This window comes from Carica papaya, chromosome 6 (genome assembly GCF_054855325.1).
Source record: "Carica papaya isolate Zhongbai chromosome 6, ASM5485532v1, whole genome shotgun sequence".
NCBI lineage: Eukaryota > Viridiplantae > Streptophyta > Magnoliopsida > Brassicales > Caricaceae > Carica > Carica papaya.
This window is the reverse complement of record NC_142314.1, coordinates 398,482-424,324: the sequence shown is the minus strand read 5'-3', so window position 1 is coordinate 424,324 and position 25,843 is coordinate 398,482. Positions and strand designations below refer to the sequence as shown.

The 25,843-nt window shown below is 35.4% G+C and overlaps 2 protein-coding genes across 8 annotated transcripts; one reads left to right on the top strand and one right to left on the bottom strand.

Moving 5' to 3' along the window:
- Positions 1-2: 2 nt before the first annotated feature.
- LOC110813725 (transducin family protein / WD-40 repeat family protein) lies at positions 3-20,684 on the bottom strand. 2 transcript variants are annotated; one of them, XM_022040968.2, is made up of 22 exons: positions 20,526-20,684; positions 19,233-19,564; positions 18,883-18,986; positions 17,918-17,986; positions 14,905-14,965; positions 13,398-13,537; positions 12,071-12,260; positions 6,158-6,219; positions 5,859-5,947; positions 5,522-5,594; positions 5,374-5,433; positions 4,399-4,545; positions 4,283-4,321; positions 4,111-4,148; positions 3,881-3,967; positions 3,450-3,615; positions 3,181-3,258; positions 2,715-2,851; positions 1,826-1,902; positions 1,376-1,445; positions 1,119-1,184; positions 3-438 (listed from the first exon to the last, which is right to left on the bottom strand). In XM_022040968.2, the coding sequence occupies exons 1-22, from the start codon at positions 20,583-20,585 to the stop codon at positions 304-306; spliced, it is 2,280 nt and encodes a 759-aa protein (XP_021896660.1). In that variant the 5' UTR covers positions 20,586-20,684; the 3' UTR covers positions 3-303. The 2 variants fall into 2 exon arrangements, 1 of the variants encoding a protein (XP_021896660.1); XR_015821302.1 differs by lacking the exon at positions 3-438 and adding an exon at positions 1,552-1,619.
- A 478-nt stretch (positions 20,685-21,162) lies between these two features.
- LPAT5 (lysophosphatidyl acyltransferase 5) lies at positions 21,163-25,841 on the top strand. 6 transcript variants are annotated; one of them, XR_015821436.1, is made up of 6 exons: positions 21,163-21,361; positions 22,811-23,623; positions 23,796-23,926; positions 24,679-24,842; positions 25,251-25,404; positions 25,609-25,841. XR_015821436.1 is itself a non-coding variant. In XM_088222445.1 (5 exons), the coding sequence occupies exons 2-5, from the start codon at positions 23,052-23,054 to the stop codon at positions 25,294-25,296; spliced, it is 882 nt and encodes a 293-aa protein (XP_088078571.1). In that variant the 5' UTR covers positions 21,163-21,361; positions 22,811-23,051; the 3' UTR covers positions 25,297-25,841. The 6 variants fall into 6 exon arrangements, 5 of the variants coding, with proteins under 5 accessions (XP_088078571.1, XP_088078570.1, XP_021896675.1 ...); XM_088222445.1 differs by having other exon boundaries at positions 25,282-25,841; XM_088222444.1 differs by having other exon boundaries at positions 25,251-25,841.
- The last annotated feature ends 2 nt before the right edge of the window (positions 25,842-25,843 follow it).

Here is a 25,843-nt window from a genome sequence, read left to right as displayed (position 1 = left end):
TATGATTTGAATCTTTAGCAGAGAAGTGTAAATATACCGTTAAATGTTTCATTTACATTTGTCACTGCAAAGATAAGAGAAAATCAAACACCCCCTACATTATAAAGAAGTCTGTGCAAGGGGCATAGTAAAAATTGCATGGACCTAAAATCACAAAACCTAAAATCCATCATCACAGTTGGAAGCTTCGCATAAAAAAACTTATCCACCAGCACAGTAACAATATGTGCACTTCGATTTTTAAGTGCAATTTCTACGAATTCTTAGCTAAGAAAACAACAGTTACCATTGTGATTCCTACATTCAATTGTGTCGTATTAGTTGCTCGATGTCGGCTCCAACTTCAGCAACCTTGGACTCTTTAGATGCTTTTGCTGCTTTGGCAATATTCTCAATGTCAAAATCCAATGCTATCTTCTTCACAAGACCCTCGAGCATCTAGATTAGGAAACGTACAAATAATTTAATCTATCAAAGAAAAGATTAAATACACAGAAGAAATCTTATCTGAAGCTCAATCAAATTTTACTGCCTGCACTTTATTCTGTTAAATTAGGTTAAAAATACATTTCTTAGTCTAGTCCCCAGCTTGATAACATGCACATTTAAGCTTGATAGCTTCCAAAAAATGTAGATAAGATACTGATAAAAAAAGACATGCCTGATGTGTCCATATTTCAACTTAACAGTGCGGCAATACACAAACCTCTTGGTCCATGCCGTATGCACTTACTGCTGACAACACACTTTATATTAATTCAACTTACGATGAACATCATCATTGTCAAATTTCGTGTATAAGATGTCCATTTGAGTTCCATTACTAAATAAGAGCATGAGATATGCTGGAGAAGACAAATCTCAGCACAAGTAGTAGAAAACCTAAGGTTGAAACCCTCCCATCATGGCACTATTATGTTTAGTCGTGGCTTAATATAGTGAAGACGTAATAGAAAAAATAAATAACTTTTTTTCTAATTAGAACCTTTTTGTCTTCCCGTGATATACATGGATGCAGTATACACCAAACATGAGAAGATATAAGTGAACAAGATTTCTTCAATGAATTAGTTGTAACTACTAAGTGAAAACTAAAAAAATTAACCAAAGGAATATACCAATGATCCAATGGCAACTAAAGCACGGAATTTTGAATCAAATTCTAAACCTTCCTCTTCTGCAATCTGGGAAAAGAGAAGGAAAATATCACTACATAATAAACGTAAAGATCAAAATTTATGTCAGAATGGTAATGACCAAAAGATAAGTAAACCAAGGAACGTTGGCATTTTTAAATTCTCAAGAGGGCATTAGGAGAGAAATGAGAAGAGTTCTCTCTTCTCTTTTGGAGACAATGGGGCAGAATAAGATGTACCTCAAGAGCTGCAGAAAGAACCTGAGATTGACCTTCTTGATCCTTTTTCTCAATTAACAGCACAGCATAACTGTGAAGCAAACAAAATATAAGTTTAACAACAAAGAGTGGTTATGATTTCTATCTTGATAGCTGACAAAAAATCAATAAACAGAGTGCACAAGCAAGAGATGGACAATGCAAAGAACATCGTAGCCCTCATGCTAAAGATCTTAAGTTGACTGCATGCGGTTATGAACAAATTCTGCAAAATTGCAAAAGGGATATGAATGGACATTTGAATATCATTTGTTAAACATACTACAAAGATCAGAAAAGAAAAATGAAGGTGGTTTTGAATTCTGAGTTATTTAAAAGAATACCAAAGAATACTAATAGCAACAAACCCCTCAGAAAGGCAAATGAAAATAAAAGAATAACCTACAAGAAGTTGATCAAGGGAACACATACTTGAGTATCAAGGTGGAATAAGACAGTTGCATATGCTTATTTGGAGATGAATAACAACTTGAGAATGCATCAAGAATCTGCAAGATCAGCCAAAAACTAAATAACTGAAAAACAATGCAACAGACAATAAATATCCAGATATCATCAGTGATCACCTTGAAAGAAAAACTAAAAATCACAAATAAACACTCATATGTGGGGCCAGCACAAACATATCTTAAATGACTCAATTCACCCAACAAAAAGAGAACGGTCCTAGATTCTAGGCCAAACCAGAAAATTATTAGGCCATATATGCCTATATGAATTATGGTTATCAGTTGTGAAATATGCTTATCATTGATGTCATGCACATCCAGAACTGCACTTTCCTATCATAATTTCATTTTCACTTTGCATTCATGCATTGTGAGAAGATGATGGTTATGCAATGGCAAAATAGGCATACTCATAATTGCGTGCCTATAAGGAATATATATAAATGACAATGCAGAAATTAACTAAAGTTTGCAACACAATTAATGCTGAGAAAACTCTCGGCTTAACAGCCAGGAAGAACTGCAAACTTCCTGCAGCCACTCAGTTAAAAAAGGAACACCAAATAAACCATATAAAAGGTTGGAAGAATATGGGAACGCCTGCATGTTCCTGCACCCACGCCATTCATGTGCTCATACACATGCAAACACTACACTGAATGTAATCGAAAAAAGACCGCAACATGACAGCATATAAATCACCTAGTTTCTTACTGCCATAGCCATTGACAGCTCAAAAGCCAAGAAGCAGTGCCAATTAGCAATCTTGCCATTTAAAACTTAGTAATTGTAATCACCAATCTTCTGCGTCAGATTTAAAATATAATCGAGCAATGGAGGAGGGCACTTACCTCGCTGCAATGCTTTTGCAGCCAGTTGTGGTAGGATGAATTCTTGAATAGATTAGTCACAGCACGAACACTGGTTAAAACATTTGCAGGAAGTGCAGGATTTGCAGTGACTTTCTTAATCATTTCTATTAGAACATCTGATCATAACATAAAAAGAGTGCAGTAAACAACAAACTCAAGGAAAAAGAAAAAGCAATCTGATGACACCATTGTTGGCCAAAAAAAAAAAAAGAAATTTTCAAGTGAGGTGTCATAGTGAATCAAGAAAGAGGATGTTTATGAAATGTCTTGTTGATTTGGCATCATCGAAATTCATTTGAGCATTGTGAAAACAAAGTTTATCTTATGGCTACAGCAAACTAAATTGTAATGGCTAAGTATTGTGCACGTGAATTTGAATGGTGTACCTTACTATCAATCTACAAACATCTTCAGATTTAAAAGCAATATAAGCAAAGCTAAGTACCATTTTCATTTTCCACATGCTTGAGAAGAAGTCTTGCCCCATCAGGATGCAGGATGATCATCCTCAGAATATCAATAGCTGCAAAGGTAAAAAGTCATAATGTTGTTAAAGCAAGTAAAAAAAAATAATGAACTTGAAATGTAAATGCAAAGAGAGTATTGATATACTGAAAATGAAAAGGAACAAGAGACTGTAGATACTATTCATCACAGAGGAAGCAATGCCATATACAGAAATAATCAGAATTGAACCACGGTCTCAATACTAACCTGGAAATATCGTTGTGTGTGGCCATGTGTTTAGTAGCTTCAGCAGCAAAGCAATATCAACATCTGCAAAACTAGTACAATGATAATGTGATGTGTCCTTCAGTATTTGAACTACAGCACTCACTCTGGACATCTCAAGCTCCGTCAAAGATAGATTCTTCTTTCCCTTCAAATGTAAAAAAAAAAAGACAATTGTAAAAGGCACCAATTGCAAGAGAATTGTAAGAATAAAGCAAATTGAAAATAAAAGAAGATAACATTCTCAAAAGAATAAAGCCAGTTAGCTGGCTCTCAGCCAAGTCCCAGCCCTCCAGTGTTATAAAAGTTATAACAATAGGTAAGCTTACAGTATTCTGAATTAAGAACCTAGTGAAGAGATTCTTCAGAAGTAACATGTAAAAAAAAATGATTACTTACTACCATTAACTTACCATGTCAGAATTTAAAGAATTGTTAAATTCTGCAATCTTTTTGAGGATCCCATCAAACTGAGCAACATCAAAGACAAGCATTCCTTTCTGGAAACAAAAGTTTTGCAGAATAACATGAATAAGACAGGATATAAATGAGATACCCAAAATTACAAGATACTTCTAATTTTCACCAATTTGAAATATAGCAGCCATGTTATAAATCCCAACGATGACACCTAAAAGCATACCTTTGGAATGTGCTTGTAAGAAGGTTTAGATGAAACAGCTGTACATAAATCAAAGGAGACATTATTGTTGAAAATCTGAAGAAGATAATAAGTATCACATTATGGGGACCAAAAGAAATTACAGTTACACGTATATATATATATATATATGAACATTTGAATTGTTCCATACCAGACAAGTATGATGGTTGTCCAGGTACATATGCATTTGCTGAAATAGAGAAAAAAGAAGACATTACAGCATGGAACATACCCAAGAAGGACCATGAACTAAGATACAGCACCTACCACCAGTGTAGGGATCACGAAATGATGGATCAAAATTGAAGTCCTTTTGGCCAGAATTCTGGAGTATAAATTCCACTATTTGTTGTCTATAAGAAAGAGGAAGATTCTCTTTGAGAAGCCACTTGTCAGCAGTGTCATATGGGTTATCTGGAAACAACCTAACTTATTATGCAAGCAATTTATTTTTCTTTTTATCAAGACTCTCAAATACCTTGATGAAAGTTTATGCACTATGATTACAGGGTCACTTATTCAAAGTAACAAAAGAAGGTGATTTATCAACAAATAACAGAAAAACTCAAGATTCCTGGATTGTAGAATTACTTATTCCACATAAAAAACTGAAAAAAAGATAGGATTTATGAGTAACTGCCAGAACTTTAATATATGATAGAGAATCATCAACTGAAAAGAGTAGTGGACTACAGAAAATTATCCATACAAGCACATGAGCGACACGTGCCTACCTTCCTAAATGCTCCTGTTTTCTGTTACTTTCTATTTGCTCTCATGCATGTGCCTTTGTGTGTGTGTGGGTGTGTGTGTGTGTGTGGGTGTGTGTGTGTGTGTGTGTGTGTGTGTGTGTGTGTGTGTGTGTGTGTGTGTGTGTGTGTGTGTGTGCGCATCTATTCTGAGAATAACAATAAACTTCCAAAATCTTCAAAATAAGTCATAATCTAGAATTGTTAAATTACTAAAGAGTTCATGTTAAGATATCACACTGAAATCATAATGCTCAGTTCATGTAGCAACCGTATACGATCAAACACTAACAGACTAAGGAAACAAACAGCTACATAAATTCGTAAGCGACACCATAAAACATCAGTGCCTGCGAAATAATTGGTCTTGTATTGTGACAGGTGGTACTTCACAGTGTTAAAGGGGAAGGGAGAAAACTATTATGAACAAGTGAAAGGCTGGCTGATAAGAAAATGGCAAAGGAAAATTTAATGCCAAGAAGAATAAATATACCTGACCGGTTGTATGGCAACTTACGAATAGGTTCCCCATCCCCAATATCAACATCAAAAACTGAGTCATGAGAGAACGAAAAAATTAAACCTTCGATCAACAGAAGCAAAAATAAGGTGGAAAGTACAGAAAGAAGTCAAACCCTAACCATAATCATAATGGATCCCATTAAGGATGGGACGGTTCATGCTATCACCTGGTCCATCTACAACCTCACCAATCTGAAATTTTAAGAAATAATCAAAGATAAAGCTTATGTTTTTTGGTTAAAAAGAAAATACTGCAAATGGCACGAAGGGGATAAATTTGGTCTGTACGAGACATTTTTTTGAAATACTGGATCTAAAAGACATTAATGTCAACTGCCATGTATAAATCATATGAAAAACAAAAAGGAAACTAAGCAAGTGGCTGCAACAGATTGATGGGATGTTTTGCTTTAAAGAGGATTAAGGGAGAGAAGTTGACATAAAACTTGAAATTACTTTATCCCATCTCTGCTCTTTCAAATTCCATGAATATGCAACACCATTGTCCCCTTCTCTCACAACCTTCGTCTGGCCATCACTGGTCCCTGATCAGAAAGTTTTTAAATATTAACCATGTCCAGGACTTTTTTATGAGTACTTACAGGTAAGATAAAGTAGCAAACCCCACTTGAATTTCAAAACTGACTATTTCCTCAAGTAAAGATACAAGCATCCTCCACATAGAACTTAGAACCATTGGGCAATTCGAAAGATAAAGTACATGTTTCCAAATAAAATTAAAATTAGTATCACACCTGGAACCTGTAAAGCCTCAAGTCCTGGGAGATCCTCCAAATTCAATCCACCAACTCTTTTCCTAACGCAAAGAGCAATGCATAAGATATGTCAGAAAAGGCTCACAAAACAGCATTGGAAGTGAAATGGCTAGTTAAGTCTCAGATTGATTACGAACAGCAATCTATTGATACAAACTGACATAAACAATAAAATTCAGATTGACATCTCAAAACATAGCCATGTTGCAGTGACAAACATTTAAAAGTGTTAACTTAAAACCATATAACAGGGAGCAAAATTACCATATTAATTATAATATCTTAAAAGAGAGGTGAACTCACTAGAGAAGACAATTGGAAGATTATCAAAAGTTCATGAAGCATTTATTTGGTACTTATGATTCATCCATTGAGGTACTACATATCAAATGCAGGAACATGTTAAATGAGAAATACCTTGGTGTATTCCAGCCACTTGTATCTACTTACTGGTCTTTGAGGGCTAGTGAAATCTGTTAGACGTAAATCAGATTTTCTATGGTAGTTTCTTCCTTTCAAACCTAGATGAGGATGAATGATAGGGCTCATCTAAAGAGAATCCTAGGATCTCCTTAGGTTAAGTACTTATGAAACTTTAAGACAAACTAATGTAGGACAAAAAAAGTTTGAAGAGAAAACTTACGGAAAATTTATTAAGAACCAAATTTAGAATAATGAAAGCGGTATTTCAATATTTGAATGATAATTATAAATAGTCTACTTAATAACTAAACTAGCTAATTTATTTATAGGCATCAAATACATTAAAACAAAAAAATCTAGAAAACCTACTAATAGGAAAATAAGTTAAATAGAACGAACTAGAGAAGTAAGAAAATAAATCTTCCTATTATCTTTTTGTTGTAGAACTTTTCAAAACTTAGAAAAAGAAATTAAATCTTCCTATATTTTTAATTGACTTCCCAAAACATTTGTGCTCCTTTATCAGTTTTACCTTATATTTTCTCCTATTATTGAAATATGTCCAATTTTAAGAGCTTCTTATTCCGCACCATATTACCCCACTTAGTGAAAACCCGACCTTGAATCCTAAAATGTTGAAGTAGAAAGAATGTCGAAGATGAAACTTGTCTTCTTAACAACTGAAGCTTGGAACTTGAATTCATAATGAAAAGACATGTATGCTTCCAAAATTTAAGGATTCTGAAGACATAGTAAATCGATTAGGAACGACAAAATTTATAAAAAGAAAGAAGAACCAAATTTTCACCATTGCTTTTAGGAGCCAAAGAAATTTTTACAGTATCTTCAAATGGAACCTCTTTATTGAGAATATCATCATTTTCAACCTTAGCAACATCATTGCTTGCAATGAAATTGAGAGATACATTACCAAGTAACTCAATTTGTACGGTAGAAATTGCAACATCTTTCACAATCTATTAGATTATCTTATCTTTTTTTATAAAAAAAATAAGAGTATAAGATTTGTATTGATTAATGGTGCCAAAGGGGTACCATCCGTATACAAAAGATTTACAAATCAGTTAGTATATCAACAATGAAACCTAAGTCATCAAGTCAGTCAATGTTATGCCTCAAAACAATAGAACCAAAATAATGAAACTAATTATCTAAAATTATGCTAGAATCTACTTATTTCCCTTCAAAAGCCAAATTATTTCTTTCTTTCCAAATGACCCAAAAAATGGTGAGAGAAATGAGTCTGAATTTTTTCCTATTGTTGCCGAAGCCTTCCCAAGCAAAAAGTTTAGAAGATATAGAATCATTCCTGACCCAAGACAAACCAAGCAGACTGAGAGCAGTGGACCACAACTTGTGGGTTATGGAGCATTCAAGGAGGAGGTGATTACAAGAATCAAGACTGTTTTTGCAAAGGAAGCATCTGCTGACAGTGATGATGCCCCTCCTCATTAAGTTATCCGTAGTGAGTATGCGGCCTTTTGCCGCTTCCCAAGCAAAGAAAGAGATTCTGGGAGTAGTCCCCACCTTCCAAATGATGTTAGAGGGAAATGGTCTTGTGCAAGGGGTGGGGTTGCCGGCAAGAAGATTGTTAAAGGACTTTACCATGAATTTACCGGTTTTGGATATGTTCCACCATAGCTTGTCCTCTTGGTCAGTAAGATGGACTGAAGTTAAAGTTTGCAGAAGGCTCTCGATTGCCTCAATCTCCCAATCCTGGATATTCCTTTGAACAGTAATGTTCCATTGTCCGGAATGTTTGGGTCAGTAGCATCTTTGACATACATATTTTTGTCACATGAAATAGCATGCATGAGGGGGAATTTGGAAATGAGTGTGTCAGTACCCAGCCAAATGTCAGACCAAAATTGAACTTTGAATCTGTTGCTGACACACCATCTGGAGTTCAGCAAGCTGAGGTTATTTAGTTGCCAAATAGCTTGGGCTGGTACAATATTTCCCATTTCTGAACTCGATTATCTTATCTATTAACTGGCTTCATTAATTGGATGATCAATAGTGATCTCATTTGTTACCTCATTTATTAACTTGCTCTCACAAGTGAGACCATCAATGATAGTGAGGTCACATTGCTCTATAGAAAGATATAAGTCATGACATCTAGTGGTCACTACATCATTATCATTAATGATAGTGAGATCATCTTGCTCCATATATGAAGTCGTGAAATATGGTGGCCACTACATCAATATAATCTTAGGGAAATTCCTAAAGACTTTATCCCCTGCATCAAAGACAGTTTAAGCTTAGTAGAACAATTTTCAGGAACTCTCTTTACTAACCCATGAGCAATCGATGGAACTTCTTTTTAAAAATAAAAAGTACGTAGTATATATTAATATTAGCACCAAAGGGGTGTCCACCCATGCACAAAGGTTTACAATTCAGTCAAAGTGTCAATAAAGTTCTCTAAATTCTCCACTGTACAGTGTGGATGACCCAACAACAAAAGATCAAAGGTCTGCAACCATCTATTTTTGAGTAAGTCAAAACCAACTACATCATCAACCTCATCAAATGCCCTTTTGTTCCTCTCCTTCCACACAATCCAAAAGGTGGTAAGGCGGAATTAGCTCTGCTTATTTCCTCCCACCACCCATACTCTTCCACGCTCAAATTTCATCTCTCACTAAATTTGTCATCACCCAGCTGATGCCCAATAGGCTACAAACCATGGTCCAGAGTTTGTAAACCATTAGACACCAGAGGAGAACATGGTTCCAGATCTCCTCCACCCTCTTACAAAATTAACAGGTACTCACCAAAATCTTACCTCATCTCCTTAGTTTATCAATTGTCAAAATACACTCTCTGCTCACCTCCCATGCTAAAAAAAAAACCCGAGATGGAGCTCTTGCCTTCCAAATTTGTCTAAACAGGAGAGAGTAACTTTTACTAGCATGCTTAAAGAGCTGCCTATAAAATTACTTAACTGTAAAGGATCAATCCATTGTAAGGCTCCACAGCGGCTTGTCATTACTCCCATCCAAAGTTACATATGATAGAATCCTTACCAAATTCTATTCACTGATCTCCAAGTCATTCAAGTTTTTCTGAACTAAAACCTGTCATTCTTTTTCTTCTCCTCCAATCTCCGCAACCGAATCACAAATCTTGACCTCTCTTAGCTGAGCTATAGCATAAATCTAGGGAAACTACTCTCAAAGGGAACCACCATCCAACCATGGGTCCTCCCGAAGTCTGATCCTATCCACTTTTGCAACCTTTCACCTTATATTCACCTGGAAATTATCCCTGCCTAGGCCAATCTTTTTTCAAAGGTCTTTCCCATGTGGTCTCAAGCCCAATCAAGTGAACCAATCGATGAAACTTTTTCCTTTTCTCTTCGAATGCTATGCAGAAGCGAAGATAGCAATTCTATCCAGATATAATCGCTTTCTTGTAAAATCATGATCATGATCACTTCCATGTTCGAGAAAATATTTTCTATTATGGTTGGATAAACTCAAGAAAGTGCTCGAACGTTCTCTGATGAACTTTTCATAATAAAGGCCCAACATCACCAGATAGCCTAGTTCTTGCAATTATTTCAAGAATTAAGATCTCACTAACATGTGATTGCCTTGTCCAATCACTTAGTAATTTAAAATGTCAAAACAATTAACTCAGAAACTTTCCTATTTGTGTCATCATAAGGAACATCTGATACAGTTATTTTAGTTACCTCACATATGCAGTAAGCAACTTCAAGTTTCACATTGATATTAGAGCGTTTAAGAAGTTGATCACTAACCAATGGTTTTAATAATGAACAAAAATGCACATCTCGCATTGAGTTAGATGGCTCTTGATGTACTTTTGAGAGACAATACTTAGCTAGATCCGAAAAAGCTAACTAGTTGAATGACACGGGTTAGTAAGCATGTAACAAATGTCCATAAGCCATCTTTCAAGCTTTTTTTCTGCATGATGCCATAAAACTACTATAATTGCATTGATTTTCTCTTCCATCAATCTGATTGATAGACTTAACATTTATTCTTAAATCAAATAACTTTTGTTGCACATGTGAACTGATCTACATTTGTCAAAATTATTAACTAGCCAAAAGAAAAGTGAGATAAAATATGAATTCAACCGAACTAACTTCGATAAGTGAAAGATCACGCCAAAAAAACATAGAAAATCAGTCTAAAATAATTGAAATCCGTCTAGAGGTAGCAAAAATGAACAAGTCGAACAGGATATGGTTTAAACCGGTTTGAACAGAGGGCTTCAGAATATCGAATCCAGGTGCTGCCACGCGCTGGCGTCCGGTGACCTCCAGCTTCAGTCTTTTGACAACAAGCTCAAGTCGAACTGCTAGTCTCGGATCTAGGTTAGGAGTTACTTGTCACAGTCAAGAAGGAGGTTCCGTGTTTGCAGTGGCAACCCAGTGATTTTCTAGCAAGTGATGCAGATCCAAGCGAGCTTCCACTGCAAGGCTTCAGGGTTTTGCCAATCGAGGTCTTGTAAAGCTGGTGATGGGGGTAGTGTCTACCACCACCTACAATGGCTAGGGATCAAGTAGAGACAGCGTTTTGATTTTCCTCTCTCGTTGTTATTGTCAGCTATTTAGAGTTTTGGGGTTTTTTTGTTAGCAGTAGGTTGGTTTTGTGAAGGTGGGATGACAAAACTGAGGCAACGTAACAAATCGAATTTACTCTTTTATACCAACTGGTGTAGGACAAAAAGAGCTTGAGGAGAAAACTTTGGGAAAATTCATTAAGAACCAAACTTGGAGATCTCAAATCTTAATAATCAAAGCAATATCTTAATATTTGAAAACAAAAATCATAAATCGTTTATCTAATAACTAAACTAGGCACCTTATTTATAGGCACCAGATGCATCAAAAATCGAAAATCTAGAAAACCTAGTAAATTAAGAAAATAAGTTAAACAACTAGGGAAATGAAAATCCAGGAAATATGAAAATAGACCATCTTATTTTCTTTTTCTTGTAAAACTCTCCAAAACTTATAAAATGAAATTAAATCTTCCTAATTCTTTTTAATTAACTTCCCAAAATATTTATGTTCTTTTATTGGTTCTGCCTTATATCTCCTATCACTGAAACATGTCCACTTTATGAGTTTCCTATTCTGCATCACAAAATTTTTCTTGATACAAATAATATAACAGGACCCAACATATAGGTCTGTCAATATCAAACCAACTTCCTTCTTAGGAATAGAAACTACCCCCTAGATTAGCAAGTGTCTCATACAATCCATAACACATGATTTGACTTATTCAAATAAACTTAACATAAAAAACCCTCTTACCTACGACAGAGTAGTCCCAGCAACTACTTAGTATTACAGTTAAATTCTTCCTAAATTTCCCATGAGAGAATGTCTTATAAACTTGGTTGGCCAGTAATACTTTAGTTCATGGTTCACTTTCAAGAGGAGTCATAACATACCTGCTCAACTTATATTGAGAAAGTTGGGAAGCATATGCATCAAGTTCTGCTAGTCCAGCAATTCTATCATGTTCAACTGTCCAGATACGAACAACTCCATCTGAACATGCAGTCACAATATCCCCATTTTCCAAAAATTTGGCGTCCCAGACACAACCAGGATGCTCTATGCTCTGAACACATTCTCCATCTGCAGAAAGACACCATGTTCCAAGTAAAAAACAATTTTCTTTTCTTTGAAATAAAAAACATGAAGTATAGTATGAATATTGGCACCAAGGGGGTACTAGCCCACATACAAAAAAATTTATCTATCAACTTGTTAATAAGGACACCTAAATCCTTCACTGACTATGGAGAATGACCCGATAACAAAAAACTAGAGTCTGGAACTATCTATTCTTTAGTAAACCAAACTCATTCACATCATCAACCCCATCAAAAGCTCTTAAAAAATAAATAGTAAATAAATAACCAACTTTCATATACTTAAAGAACTGAGATTTTAGCCTTTCTACAAATGGGTGCCTATAGTCAAATAGTATAGTGTAGAAAAGCACTTCATGATACAAGAGGAAAGAAATGATACGGTGATTTTACCATATGCAAGGTAGTACAGCAATGGGAAGTGATGTTTGTTATTTCAACAAATGCTTGTTAAATTTATCAAATCCAAGCCATATTTCACATTAGATCATCTTTTAGTTTCTTAATGTTAGGGATTTCACAAATGTTTGTACATGTAAAGAAAAGCAGAAAAATACAAATGTCAAACATGTGAGAGTAGACTAACAAGAGGAGGACATCCAAGATTGCTGCAGCTCCAGTAATATAAAAGTAGATATTAATGTGTTTCCAAATGTGTACACAGTATGGACACTGTGGATTGAGACAATCCAAAGATAAAAGATTCTCTTCAAAGATTTAATGAGTTGATCAGAGCCAACCAATACTCAACTTCTGCCGACTTCAAAAAAGACCTTGAGCTAGGAAAAAATCCAGCCAAATTACAATGAAAGCACATACAAGAATCCCCCGTAAAAATGCACTCCTTGGTGCCCTTAAATATTATTTCTAGTTTTCTCTCTGAATAAAAAGTTTCAGGGCTTTTATTTTGTTCAAAGGCCATTCCCTCTATTCCGAGTAGTATCTTAGGACTTTGTCAATATCAACTTCCAAACATTTGTTCTGTACCCCATTGGTGCCCTGTGAACGCCTCTGATTTTTCCTTTAGAAATATATAATCCATGCATGTTATCCTTTTAAAGAGAAGCACAGACATTTTCATCCAAAAAAGAAAATCAACAGAAACATTAGAAGCAACAACCTTTCCATATCTTTGCAGAGCAATCTTCACTACCACTGACTATTAGGCCAGACACATGGGAATCAACCGAATAGACAATGGAAGAATGACCAACCATCTCCATTAATACTTCACCACTTAGCGCCCATAACCTTATGGAACTGATGATGATGAAAAAAAGTAGTTAGATTTACATTAAAGAATTACTGATAAAAGCCACAAAGAACTTCAGATGATAGAGAATGAAGAATCACGAATTAGGGTAAAAAGAAGGGCAAACATCAAGATCCTACTACTATTGTCGTATGTAAATAACACCAGTCGATTTTAAGTAAACATACAATAAGAAACATTTTGGTAGGACTTGTTTTAACAAAAAAACAAGTAAATTTATAACGTCTGACCACAAAATAGGACTCCAATCAATCTCTCAGAAAGCAATATTCATTTTTTGTCAATAGGTAAACAAGGTACAAACAAGATTTTGCACATACCTATCTTAGATTTATTTTTCACATAGTACTTAAATTTGGTGTGAAAAGTTTCAGTTTAAAGCTAAAAATAAATCACATAATACATCTAACTTTGGAATAACAGAATTTTTTGTTGCTTGGTGTTTCCTGGGTTATGGCTGGATCTGTCAAAGGTGAATTGTTAACTTGGGAATGCCTCAAAACATGTAATTGGTGGCATAGGATTATTACCTTAACAATACTTTGGATTATATGGAAAGAAATGAATTGTAGGATTTTTGAGAACAAAGAAACAAATTTTTTTGATGGCTTCATTTTTTTGGCTCCATCATCCTTGGTCATAACCCTAACTCTTTTGATGATTTAGGTTTAATGTAAATATATTTACCGATCTGTAAATACTTAAATTTTTGTATATGGGTTTTGCCCCCTCGGCGTTCTTTTTAAAACTATCACTCAATTTTATCTTTAAAAAAAAAAAACAAAATCCTTATAAGGAAGATGATGCAGTGTTGAACTCTCATATCAGACAACTAGCCATATGGCAGTTCATCTTTACTGAATAGTAGACCACTTGAAAGATAAAAAACTTTGTCCTACAGTCCTTAGAAATATGATAAACGGGAGAGAAAAGATCTCAAAACATGGGAAAAGGCAACAGTATCATGACTGAACATAACATATCAATAAATCAAGTTAGCAAAAGGGATTTTCACTTTCATTTCCTTCCAAGTTTCATGGTCCTACTTGCAGCCCACAAAGACCTAATTTTGAAACTGCAAGATTATGTTTCTTCTCCCCAAAAGATGTTTGTAAGCATAATGGTCATCATCCCATACCAGAAAGCACATTAAGTTGGGAGTTATAACCTTGTTATTTGCTTTTGCTATTTGCTTTTTATTCTAATCAATTGCAGTGTGGCATTAAACATCTACAAAAAAATTTATTTGAAAAAAAAAACATCTACAAAATAATAAAATAAGCCCTTAGACAGAAAAACCATACAATAAGAAAAGGAAGGGAGATGGAGAGAAAGCAGATGATTCATCACTCACCCATCATGTGATGAAGAAAGGATTCCTAAACCAGGCATTGCCACCAACCCACGAACCGTGTCTGCCAAGCCACAAGGTGCATAAGAACATGTATGAAATAATACTTGCCATTTTCGGGAATAGAACATATCCTCTTCTCAGTCTTCATTTGATATTAATGGTATAGCGTTCTATGGTCCCTACTTTAGGATCTTGTTACGAGATAAATTAGTACAAGCTCCTTAAGAGGGAATGCATCTCAAAGACTTTGAAAAACTCAAGAAACTTTTATGAAATTATTTTTCTGCTTATCTTTATTCCTTGAGAAAATAGCCTTTCTAAGTACTTATGAAAAGAGAAAACTAACTGCTTATCTCAGGATAATTGCTTTCTAGGTAATAGCAATTTTTGTCAATGAAAATTTAGAAGCACTTAGCTGATCTACACAACTGTTGCTGACTAGAGCAACATAACTACAAAATAAAATCTACTTTAGGATCTTGCTACAAGATCAATTAGTGAGCTCCTTAAGAGAGAACGTTTCTCTAAGACTTTGAAAAACTCAAGAAGCTTTTCTGAATTTATTTTTCTGCTTATCTTTATTCCTTGAGAAAATGGCCTTTCTAAGTACTTATGGAAAGAGACAACTAACTGGTTATCTCAGGATCATTGCTTCCTAGGTAATAGCAATTTTTGAACAAGAAAAATTCAGCACTCAACTAACCTACACAACTGTTGCTGCCTAGACCAAACATAAGCATAAAATAAAGTTATAGACACACTTAGACTATGTTTGGTACATGAGTAAACTAAGGTAATTAGGCAAGGCAGGGTAAGCTATCCATAAATAAGATTCTTACCCAACAATATTTTGGAATGACTGGAGAAACAGAAGGATAGTATAGCAACACCGTATCAACATTTTCTTATTTCATACACATAATTGGTGGTCATAGTAGTGGTAATGCCAGCAGCAGTAGTAGTGACAAATGTGATAATGGTGGTAGTCATGGTAGGCGGCAATAATAGTAACAACAGTATTGATGGTAACAGTGGTGGTCACAGAAACAATGATAGCAATAGTGATAGTAGTGATAATAAAGAGTGACGTTAATGCAGAGGAGGTTGCTATGATTACAATTATCAATATAGTGGTGACAGTAATTTTTTTTAAAATAAAAAGTGTGAAACTGTGTACTGATATTGGCAACAAGGGGCTACCGCCTATGTACAAAATTTAAGAGTCAATTAAAGTATCCAAAAAGTTCTCTAAATCATCCCTTGAATATTGAGGGTAACTCCTTAACAAAAAACTGGTTCTATAACCATCTATTCTTAAGAATATCAAAACCACCTACATCTTCAGTCCCCTCAAAAACCTTCTATTCCTTTCCTTCCACCACCCAAAAAATGGTGAGCGGAATGATCTCCACTTTCTTTCTACAACCACTAGTGCCCTTCCAAGCCTGCAACTCTTCCTTCACCGAACCTGGCATCACCCAATACCAAGCAAATCATAAACTATGCTCCATAGCTTATATACCACTGGATAGTGGTGATAGTAATATTGGTGGTGGTGGTGGCAACAAGATAATGGTAATGATGCAAGATGATGAAAATTGTGGTAGAAGTAGGATAGCGGATAGTGGGTGGTAGCTGAGGTGGCAAGCGTGGGGGGTGAAATCCTTCATGTAACCATGGAGCCAGCCTAATACAACGCCATCCAAATGTGTGGATGCAAGATACACCATTTTAACAATGTTTTTAATGGATTCCTCCATTTTCTTGATACACTGGGATCTAATGTTATCAACTATTGCCATGGTTTTGATCGGAGTTTGCAATACTAGAAGGTAGGATTGCTCAGTCGCTTAGATACTACTTGATAATGTCATTGTATTATTAGCCAGATCCAATTGCAAGGAAGATCTAAGAAGCAAGAGGAAAGGGAGAGAGAAGAGGAAGAGAATAATCGAGAGGGAGATGAAGTTTCAAGCTTGTCCCTTTATCTATTTTTTGGATGATAAGGAAGGAGAGAAATTCTAGAGTTTTTGAGGAGATTGAGGGAGAGAATTTTGATACTAGAGATAGATGGCTAAATACTTTTGGTTCTTTTATTTTGGGTCATGACATTTATAAAATGAAAGATTTTGGGAATGTCATTCATCTCCTAACTGATTTGAAAACTATTTTGTACATGAGTGGTACTCCCTTGATACCTTTGTTAATATATATATATTATATACTTTTTATCACCCAAAAAAATCATCAATAGCTCATATTACTACATCCTATCCTATATTTATAGCCTCAATTGAACTAAATCCAACAAATTTGTTACTTTTACTTTTACAATGGACAACATATTAACCAACATAACTAACTTAGCTGATTTAACAGCTTGAAGTAGTTAAATTAGTTCCCCTTGTAATAGAGTGGCAAAAACTACTATTGTCCTGAGTTTGGTATTGGGTTACGGGTCGACTAAGACTGAAATCTTAATCAAATAGGCCCCTTTCTTTGAAAGTTTCCTCCCTCCGTGACCTATGATGCAGGTGTGAGTTAAGTCTCATTAAAGAGAACCCTACAATCCCCTAGGTGCTCTGAAACCTTTTGAGAGATATTATTTGGCCAATATCTTATTGCTGCAAACCTATTACATATATATTGGGAAGACCATGAAAACAAGGTCCTGCAAGCATCCACCTTTCCAGTAAAATGATATTTTGCAGCTGCCTGTATCTGATGGTTCAGCTAGGGATACCAACAGGACAAGTTCGAGGCAGGTTTTACAATATCCAAACCTGATCCACACTATAAAAAGCAAACCCGAACCAACTCTGCATTCGAAGTAGCTCAAAATTTTTTACTTTTTTGGACTGTGTCAGGTTTGCAGGTCAGATCCGACCATTTTCTTGTATTAATATATATAATTATATTTATATCAATTAAAAATTAAAGTATATTATGAATATGTATTAATTATATTTTTTAGTATGATATATTTATATTAAATAAATACATCGAAACAAACCTGTATGACCCATAAAAGTGCGAATGCATTTACTTCCTTTCCAGAGTTTCAGAGTCATGTCACTTGAACCTGAATCATGGTGCAGAACAGGTAAGCCAATAAGTTTACAGTACTTCTTTCCTACAAAATAAATAGCAAAATGCATCTCTACAAAATGAATAGAACATGAAGGTAACCCTTGCCTGGATGATTTTTGAGATGAAACAGAAACTATAACAAATCAGATAGTAAATACATGACCTTGCAGAGAACATAGGGGAGTCCAATTGAGGTAGCTGAAGAAAATTGTAATTCATTTAGCCTATGGAAAGGTGTTGAGGATGGCAGTGGTTTTGCTAAAGTATATGTAGATTGAAGCCGACCATCAATATATGATGATTGACAATAAAACTAATTCTATACTGACAATGAAACTAACTCTCTATTTTTTAAGTTTATTATTTTATTGTTACTTTGGGTTTTCCAACAACCAAATTAAATAAACTTTTCAGCAGAGACTTGTTTTCTCTTTATCTTCCTGCTGTTATACTAGAAGAATCAAGCATGGTCAATTATTTCCATTGAACAATAGATTCAACTAAATTTTAAATAACATTATGGTGACCTTAAATCCATTAGCTCCCATTATATCCCTGCCCATTAACAAGTAGATGTCATGCATTACAATTTCACAAAAGAAAAATGTTTGTAATTAAAGGAAGTGAAAATAAACAAGGCCGGAAAATAAAAGGGAAAACAACAATGAGTTTTGAGGGGAAACTATGACCAAAAGAACTAAAAGAGGAGAGGGAGAAGGTGTAAACAGTTTATCTTGAAATACCACTTAAACTTTAATTCAAATAAGTTTTAAATTTTTAGAGGGGTACACATAACTCATAACTAAGTTCATCTCTTCAAATTAATGGAGAGAGAGTTGATTGGTTAACAATTGATCTAAAAATCCACAATGAATTAACTGAATATACCAGAAACAAGCTCTCCAGAAGGCAGCTTAATTACAGCTTGGATTGCTGACTTATGTGCCTCCCAAAACTCAATTAGTTTACCATTCCTCCACCGTCTTAAAGTACTGCATCAAATCAAGATCTTGAGCCATGAACATTAATTAATTTAGCAAATCTACATAGCAATTTAAGCAGCTCAACAAGAACAGATCCCTTTCATCAACAGAAAAGATAAACAAATAAACTGATTGACTTGCATCTTATCACCAAATAATAAACAACTTGCACCGAGATTCAAAAAGAACCTATTACAGTTTCAGTTAAAATATTTAAAATACTTCAAAATGCAATAACTAACACTCATACACTACCAATCAACAGAAGATGACAAAATATCTCCATTATCTTGTGCAAGACCAGTGACTTGTGACTGATGCCCCTTCAATGTCTGCACCTTCTCTCCATTCCGTAAGTCCCAAACCAGAGCCAAAGTGTCCATTCCACCAGAAACAATTCTGCCTTCTGGATATTCTTCATTTGGTGGAATCCAAGCCAATGGCCCCACAAAACTTGAATGGCCCAACATGATTTTTGATGGAACATATTTCCGCTTATCACATGGATCTAGAGTCCAAAACCTTACAGTTCTGTCCCTTGATGATGTTGCTATACCCTCATTACCACATATGCATATTCCACGAACCTGACATTCATTTTAGTCACATAGATTAACATATCACACCAAAATTCTTGTGCATATACAAAAGTATGCATCCCTCCTTTTAACAAAATGTAACCCATGGATTGATTTGATACCATGTAGAAATAAGTTATATGAAAATTCAAATGATTGAGATATAAGTTGTCATTTCTTCTACACAAATAAAAAAAAAAAACCAAGAAATGAGTTGATCTCCATCTCCTTGGAGAGACCAACTCAGACAATGAAAGTAATAAAAAGAAAAAAACCAGGGACAGACCAACATATAGTGCACTTCACTTCTTATTTTCTTATCAGTATACTTAAAGAATTGCCAATAAAAAATTGTATGGGTCTGCTCATCTACCCGCTAATTTTATTTCATCCTATGTTAAAAACACGTACGGTAAAAGTACGCAGCATATAAGAGACTAGGAAGTCAAGGCTTTACCTGAACCACGCAAATCTAACATTTTACTTTTTCCACGGAGCAAATCCGCATGTTTAGTTTCCGAATATACCTTTCTTGTTATTCAGGTAAGAATCGAGTATTTTCAACATATTTGCCTTTCTTTCGAACGACTTCGTGTCTTAATATTGAGGCCACATCAAGTGGTTTACATGAATTTAGCTTCCGCTAACGCAGAAAGAGTGAGAACATGCTATTCTCTCTCCCTGTATTCAGTTCTACATTATTTTACAAACGCATATGACTCTTGAATTACTTTAATTCCTACTGATAAACCAATCATCAGAAACAAATGAAAAGAAAACAACAATCAACAGGGCAAACAACATGTATCCCAATGGAGAGCGTCGAAATTCAAGAGATCGATGTATGAATAAGAATTAACTGAGTTTTGTACGAAAATGCCCTCCCCGGTTAAATTAATCTTCGAGAAAGTAAAATTAACAGGAGATTATAATGTGACTATTACAGAGAGTACGGAATCAGAGATCTTACGTCGTCTTCGTGGCCCCGAAGTTCGCATCGCAACCCGTAGTCTCTGAAATCGATCTCCATGACTGAGCTTGGAGGGGAAGAAAGGGTTTAACCGGGAGCGAATGAGAAAATCGGGGGGGATTTTAGGAAGTAAATAGCACGGTGGGAGAGAAAAAAAGAGAACGGCTCCGGGCCCCACTGATGGAAAATGTCTCGTTAGATCTTTTTTGCGTAAAGTTTATTTAAATTAATATTTTAAACTTTATATTTAAAACATTATATAAAATTATATCTTATAATATACGTCATTTTCAATTTTAATCTTTAATAATTATGTAATTTATAATCATTTAAATAATGTGAAAATAAGCGGTGAAATTTGGAAGCTCACTAGTCGTGCCAGCTTAATGTGACACCTGACCTGCGAATAAATACTAAATTAATAGTAATAACTAATGGAATTAAATTTATTTGTGAAAAAATAAAATTAAAATCATAATAAATTTATTACGTTATATTAAATAAAATACGTACTTTAATGTTTTTTTATATAGTAATAAAAGTTTGACTTATTAATTATTATCTTTTTACCAAATTAATAATTATCGGGCATTTAATTAGTCACTGGGAGGAACAGTTAATAGAATATAAAAGGCCACTTTCATTTGCTTCCCACCTGTCCTCGGAGTTCAGAAGATCGCATGGCGCGGTGGCAAAACCAGTAATTTCAAGCACTACTCAGTCCCTTTTCACGATCTGCCTCACCGCTTCTCAGACTCATGAGCTCAACCTGCTCCCTCAAGTGGTCACATTACAGAAGCTCTCTCTCCTCTTTCTGAAACGCGATGTTGCGAGTGGTGAGTATTTCTTCTGTTTGGTTCCCGAGAAAATAGTGCGAGAAAAGTCACGCGGCTTTACGTTTTTAATATCGGTTGCTTGTTAACGATCAAAACTAAGCTCAGATTTAGAAGCTAACAATAATTGTCGTTTATGCCTGTTCTCGTCTCCTTCGGCTTTAAATATCTCTGTTGCTTGTAAAATATTTTCCCCGTCAGGACTTGTTTGGTGGTTCTATTCTGTGGAGAGTCTGATTCAGATCCTTTTAGTTTTTCTTTTTATACGTTATAAGTGAGTGGAGTTCTGGCGCATGTTATGCTTTCTATATTCTGAATGGGCAATGGTATCTGATTTGTTGATGTCGAAGACAAATGATTGCTTGAATATCAGAGTCGATGATGCGTACTTATTTTGATTGAATAGGTAATGATATGAAACCCAGAATTTGGCGCCGTGTTGGTTATCTGTGGCTTCTCCAAAAGATGAAATAAGGGATTAAACTAATTGACAACTCGGGAATAAAGGGAATTCGCTTTATTATTTATTATGGTTTCTAAAGAATTCTTATGTGCTCAGTAAGACTTGATTCAACACCCTGAGGACCAATATAGAGGCTATTTTTGTTGCTTTTCTAGTTTGTTTTCATTTTATTTTCCTTTTAGGGTGATATTTAGCTATGACAATCTTGATGTTAAATCTCATGCTTCGGTGATACAGCAATGTTTTCTTTTCTGAGAAAAAGGAAACGTGTAGTGTTATTCACAAAGGATGTTTGTTACTGCATGACAATTGTCATGAAGGTGCAAAAGAAGTATTGAAGAAATATGATGGGATTTCTTATGGCGAGAAATTTTCTACAGCTCTCATAGTCCAAGCAAATGTGTAGTTATTATATTCTGGTGGGGTTGGCAATGAATCCGTAGAACCATATCTTATAATTCTCTCTTCCATGTTCAGATGTGTAAAATGGTTGGTTCTTGTCTGCTTGGTTTTCTTCTGTGTCAAGAATTGCTCTGCTGATGTGGGCCCAAGTTTCACTACTAGCAATGCAAGTGTGCAATGTCTTATTTACAACAGAAAAAATGTCTTTGTTTTTTGGGCTTATGGTTGATATGCTTGTTGTGAAATAAAAAGTGTGCTATATGCTTTTATAATCATTAAAGCAACCCGCACCATAGTTTAGTCCCAGAATCGGGAAAGGTGCACCATTCAAAATAGCCATAAGGACTCTTTACATTTTCATAAAAAAAAATAACATTCCTTTTGCTAGATTACATAGAAAATATTACCATGAATAGTTCTTTTCCGCTCAACAACTAAAACCAACGAGTCAGCTGATTTGTTTCCCAGCAAAGCTTTTGCCCATGACTGCAGTGTCCATTGTATTACTTGCAATTGTATTTTAAAGCTGGTGGTTTCTCTCTTGTCTGTTTGATGCTGGTGAAGCTGTAATTCTCAATCTCTTCCAGATTCTAATTTTTGCAGGGTGATCTTATAGTGTTCTTCCTCCGGATGACTTTGTTACACGTGCATTGCTGCAGTTGCAGCATGGATTATTGTTCTCTGCTCAGGACACATTTTCCCAATTTTCTCCTCCCAAGCTCAGATAGTCTTGGACATAAAATCTAGTTAGAAACATCTCAAGTAGCCACTGTATCTAATACAGGTTGTGGAACTATTTCTGATATTTAAAAGTAGGCTTCGAGACATATGGAAGTAAAAGGTGTTCTAAGTTCAAATGAAGGAATGAGGCACCGCCCATTGACCCCACTGAGGGTGTGCAGAGGTCTAATATGTTTACTGGTGTTACTTTCAACAGCTTTCGTGATGCTAGTGTTTTGTGGCTTTCCTGGTGCTGTTATATTGCGACTTTTCAGCATACATTGCAGCCGAAAAACCACATCCTTTTTCTTCAGTGCTTGGCTCGCCTTGTGGCCATTTCTATTTGAAAAAATAAACAATACTAAAGTTGTTTTTTCTGGAGAGAATGTTCCTGCAAGGGAACGTGTCTTGCTTATTGCGAATCACAGGACAGAGGTTGACTGGATGTACTTCTGGGACCTTGCGTTACGGAAAGAATGCTTGGGATATATAAAATATGTCCTTAAAAGCAGCTTGATGAAATTGCCTATATTTGGTTGGGGATTCTACATTTTGGAGTTCATCTCAGTGGAGAGGAAGTGGGAATTTGATGAACCAAACCTGCGCCAAATGCTCTCAACTTTTAAGGATCCTCGAGATCCTCTATGGCTTGCCCTTTTCCCAGAAGGCACAGATTTCACGTAATTGCTCTTATTATTCCCTTTTTGCTTCTCAAGAAAATTATTCCTTTTTGAGTTGTTGGTTAGGTCTCCGTTTCCTTCTATTTCCTTGGTATTCTTAAATGTTTTTGCTTCTGGAGCTTATGATGCAAATCTTAAGAAAATTGATATTTTTCTTTCAATTTAAATGCAGCAACCAGAAATGCATTCGGAGTAAAAAATATGCTGCTGAAAGAGGCTTACCTATCCTCAATAATGTGCTGCTTCCAAAAACAAAAGGTTTCCATGCCTGCTTGGAAGAACTAAGGGGCTCTCTGGATGCAGGTTGTTCTTTTCTGCCCTCCCTATTTTCTTGTTGTAGTTACTGATTTGCTACTTGAGGTACTACTGCATGTGAAAGTCTATGTAGAAACTCTACTAAGTAGGAAAGATTTCCTTGATTAAATAAACCATAATAGAGAACAAACTAAGTAGTATCCTAACTAAATAATAAACTCATTAATAATAAGTCTATAGGTGAACATTCTTAAAAACGTAATATTTTAGTAATACATAAAATTACAACTATTAAATATACCTTATTTATCGAAATATGTCTAACTTTAGATTCTTCCTGTTCTGTATCAGGTAAAGTATAAATTTCATCAGCTAAACCAAATCCAGTAACCGTCACGATCCTAAGGACTTAATCATTCTCAAAACTGATGTCCAACCTTCTATTACAATCATGAAATTGAAGCAATAAAAACCAGAAAGGAGCTGAAAACACATTCTGATCTTTGTTATGGTCTTCATTATTTTCAGCACTTGCATCGCATTATTTACTTGTAATATGGTTCAGTTCATTCATATCTTAGAAAAGGCATATAGCAATCTTTTGCTTCCAGTGGGAGAGGATGGACTTTGAGTGTGATTAACTACCGATTAACATTTTGGTCTATTTGTTTAGTTAACAAGTCCAGATTTTAGTTACTTCATCTTTTTTGTTTTTTGGTTGGTTCGGTGCTGGATGAATAAGTACTCCATAATTTTACTCGAAGATTGATCTTTTTAATTTTGGTTTCTATGGATTGTAGTCTATGATGTGACCATCGGATACAAAAATCGGTGCCCATCTCTCTTGGATAACGTCTTTGGGGTTGACCCTTCTGAAGTTCACATTCATATCGAACGAATTAAGCCAGGCGACATTCCAACAGTTGAGGAGGAGGTTGCTGAATGGCTGATGGGCAGATTCCAGGTAAAGGATCAGTTGCTTGGTAATTTTTATTCAGAGGGTCATTTCCCTCAGGAGGGAACAGAAGATGATCTCTCTACAATGAAGTGCATTGTCAATTTTTTGTCAGTGATTATCTTGACTAGCACATGCACGTATTTCACCTTTTCCACATCCGTTTGGTTCAAAATTTACGTATCTTTAGCCTGTACCTATCTGGCTTCTGCTACCCATTTCAATATTCGCCCCGTGCCTCTTATTCGCTATGTAAAAGCCATGTTTAATCGCAGATTCACTAAATGCTGAACATGCATTATTATTAATATGTACTGCCTTTCATGAGCGGCAGAGGAAAAAAAAAAATTTCTTGGCAGTGAAAGTAATTTCATCACTTATTTTATTTGTTTTTCTACTCTATTTGGATGGTGGAAGCTGCACAATTTCATATGGTGGGCACATGTAGTGTCTGGGAATTTGAGGAACGCGTTCGGTGGAGAACGATCGTTATAATGACAGCAGTTCGTTGAGGGTGTTCGTTTGATTTGCAAAGTTTGTATTTGCTGCTGCTTACGGAGTAATGCTGCTGGTATGTATTGGATCTAATGATTGTCTGCATTTCCCTTTTGTTAAACTCTTTGCTTTCATCCTTTGATTGTCAATTTTCTTGGGCGAGGTGGAGGTTGTGAGACTTAATTTTTGTGTTAAGTATTGTCCAAGACGAATGGGTTTTAAGGAGTAAGGACTTTGTGCTTTTGTTCTTTTGAAAAATTGGATCTTATCCAATTTACAGCACGTTGAGCAAACCCAGCTTCCCTTGTGTGAACCGCTACGTTTCCCATGCCGAAACGACATCGTTTTATGGAGGTTTCTTCCGCTTCGGTTAACAAATAAAACAAAAGAGAGAGAGACGCATGGAGTAATGGTAGTCAGGATGAGTCAGATGTTTGTTCGCTTGGACCACACAACCCTTAAATGGGTTAAGGTTATAACAAATCATAGTTATGTAGGAACCATGTCCGGCAATC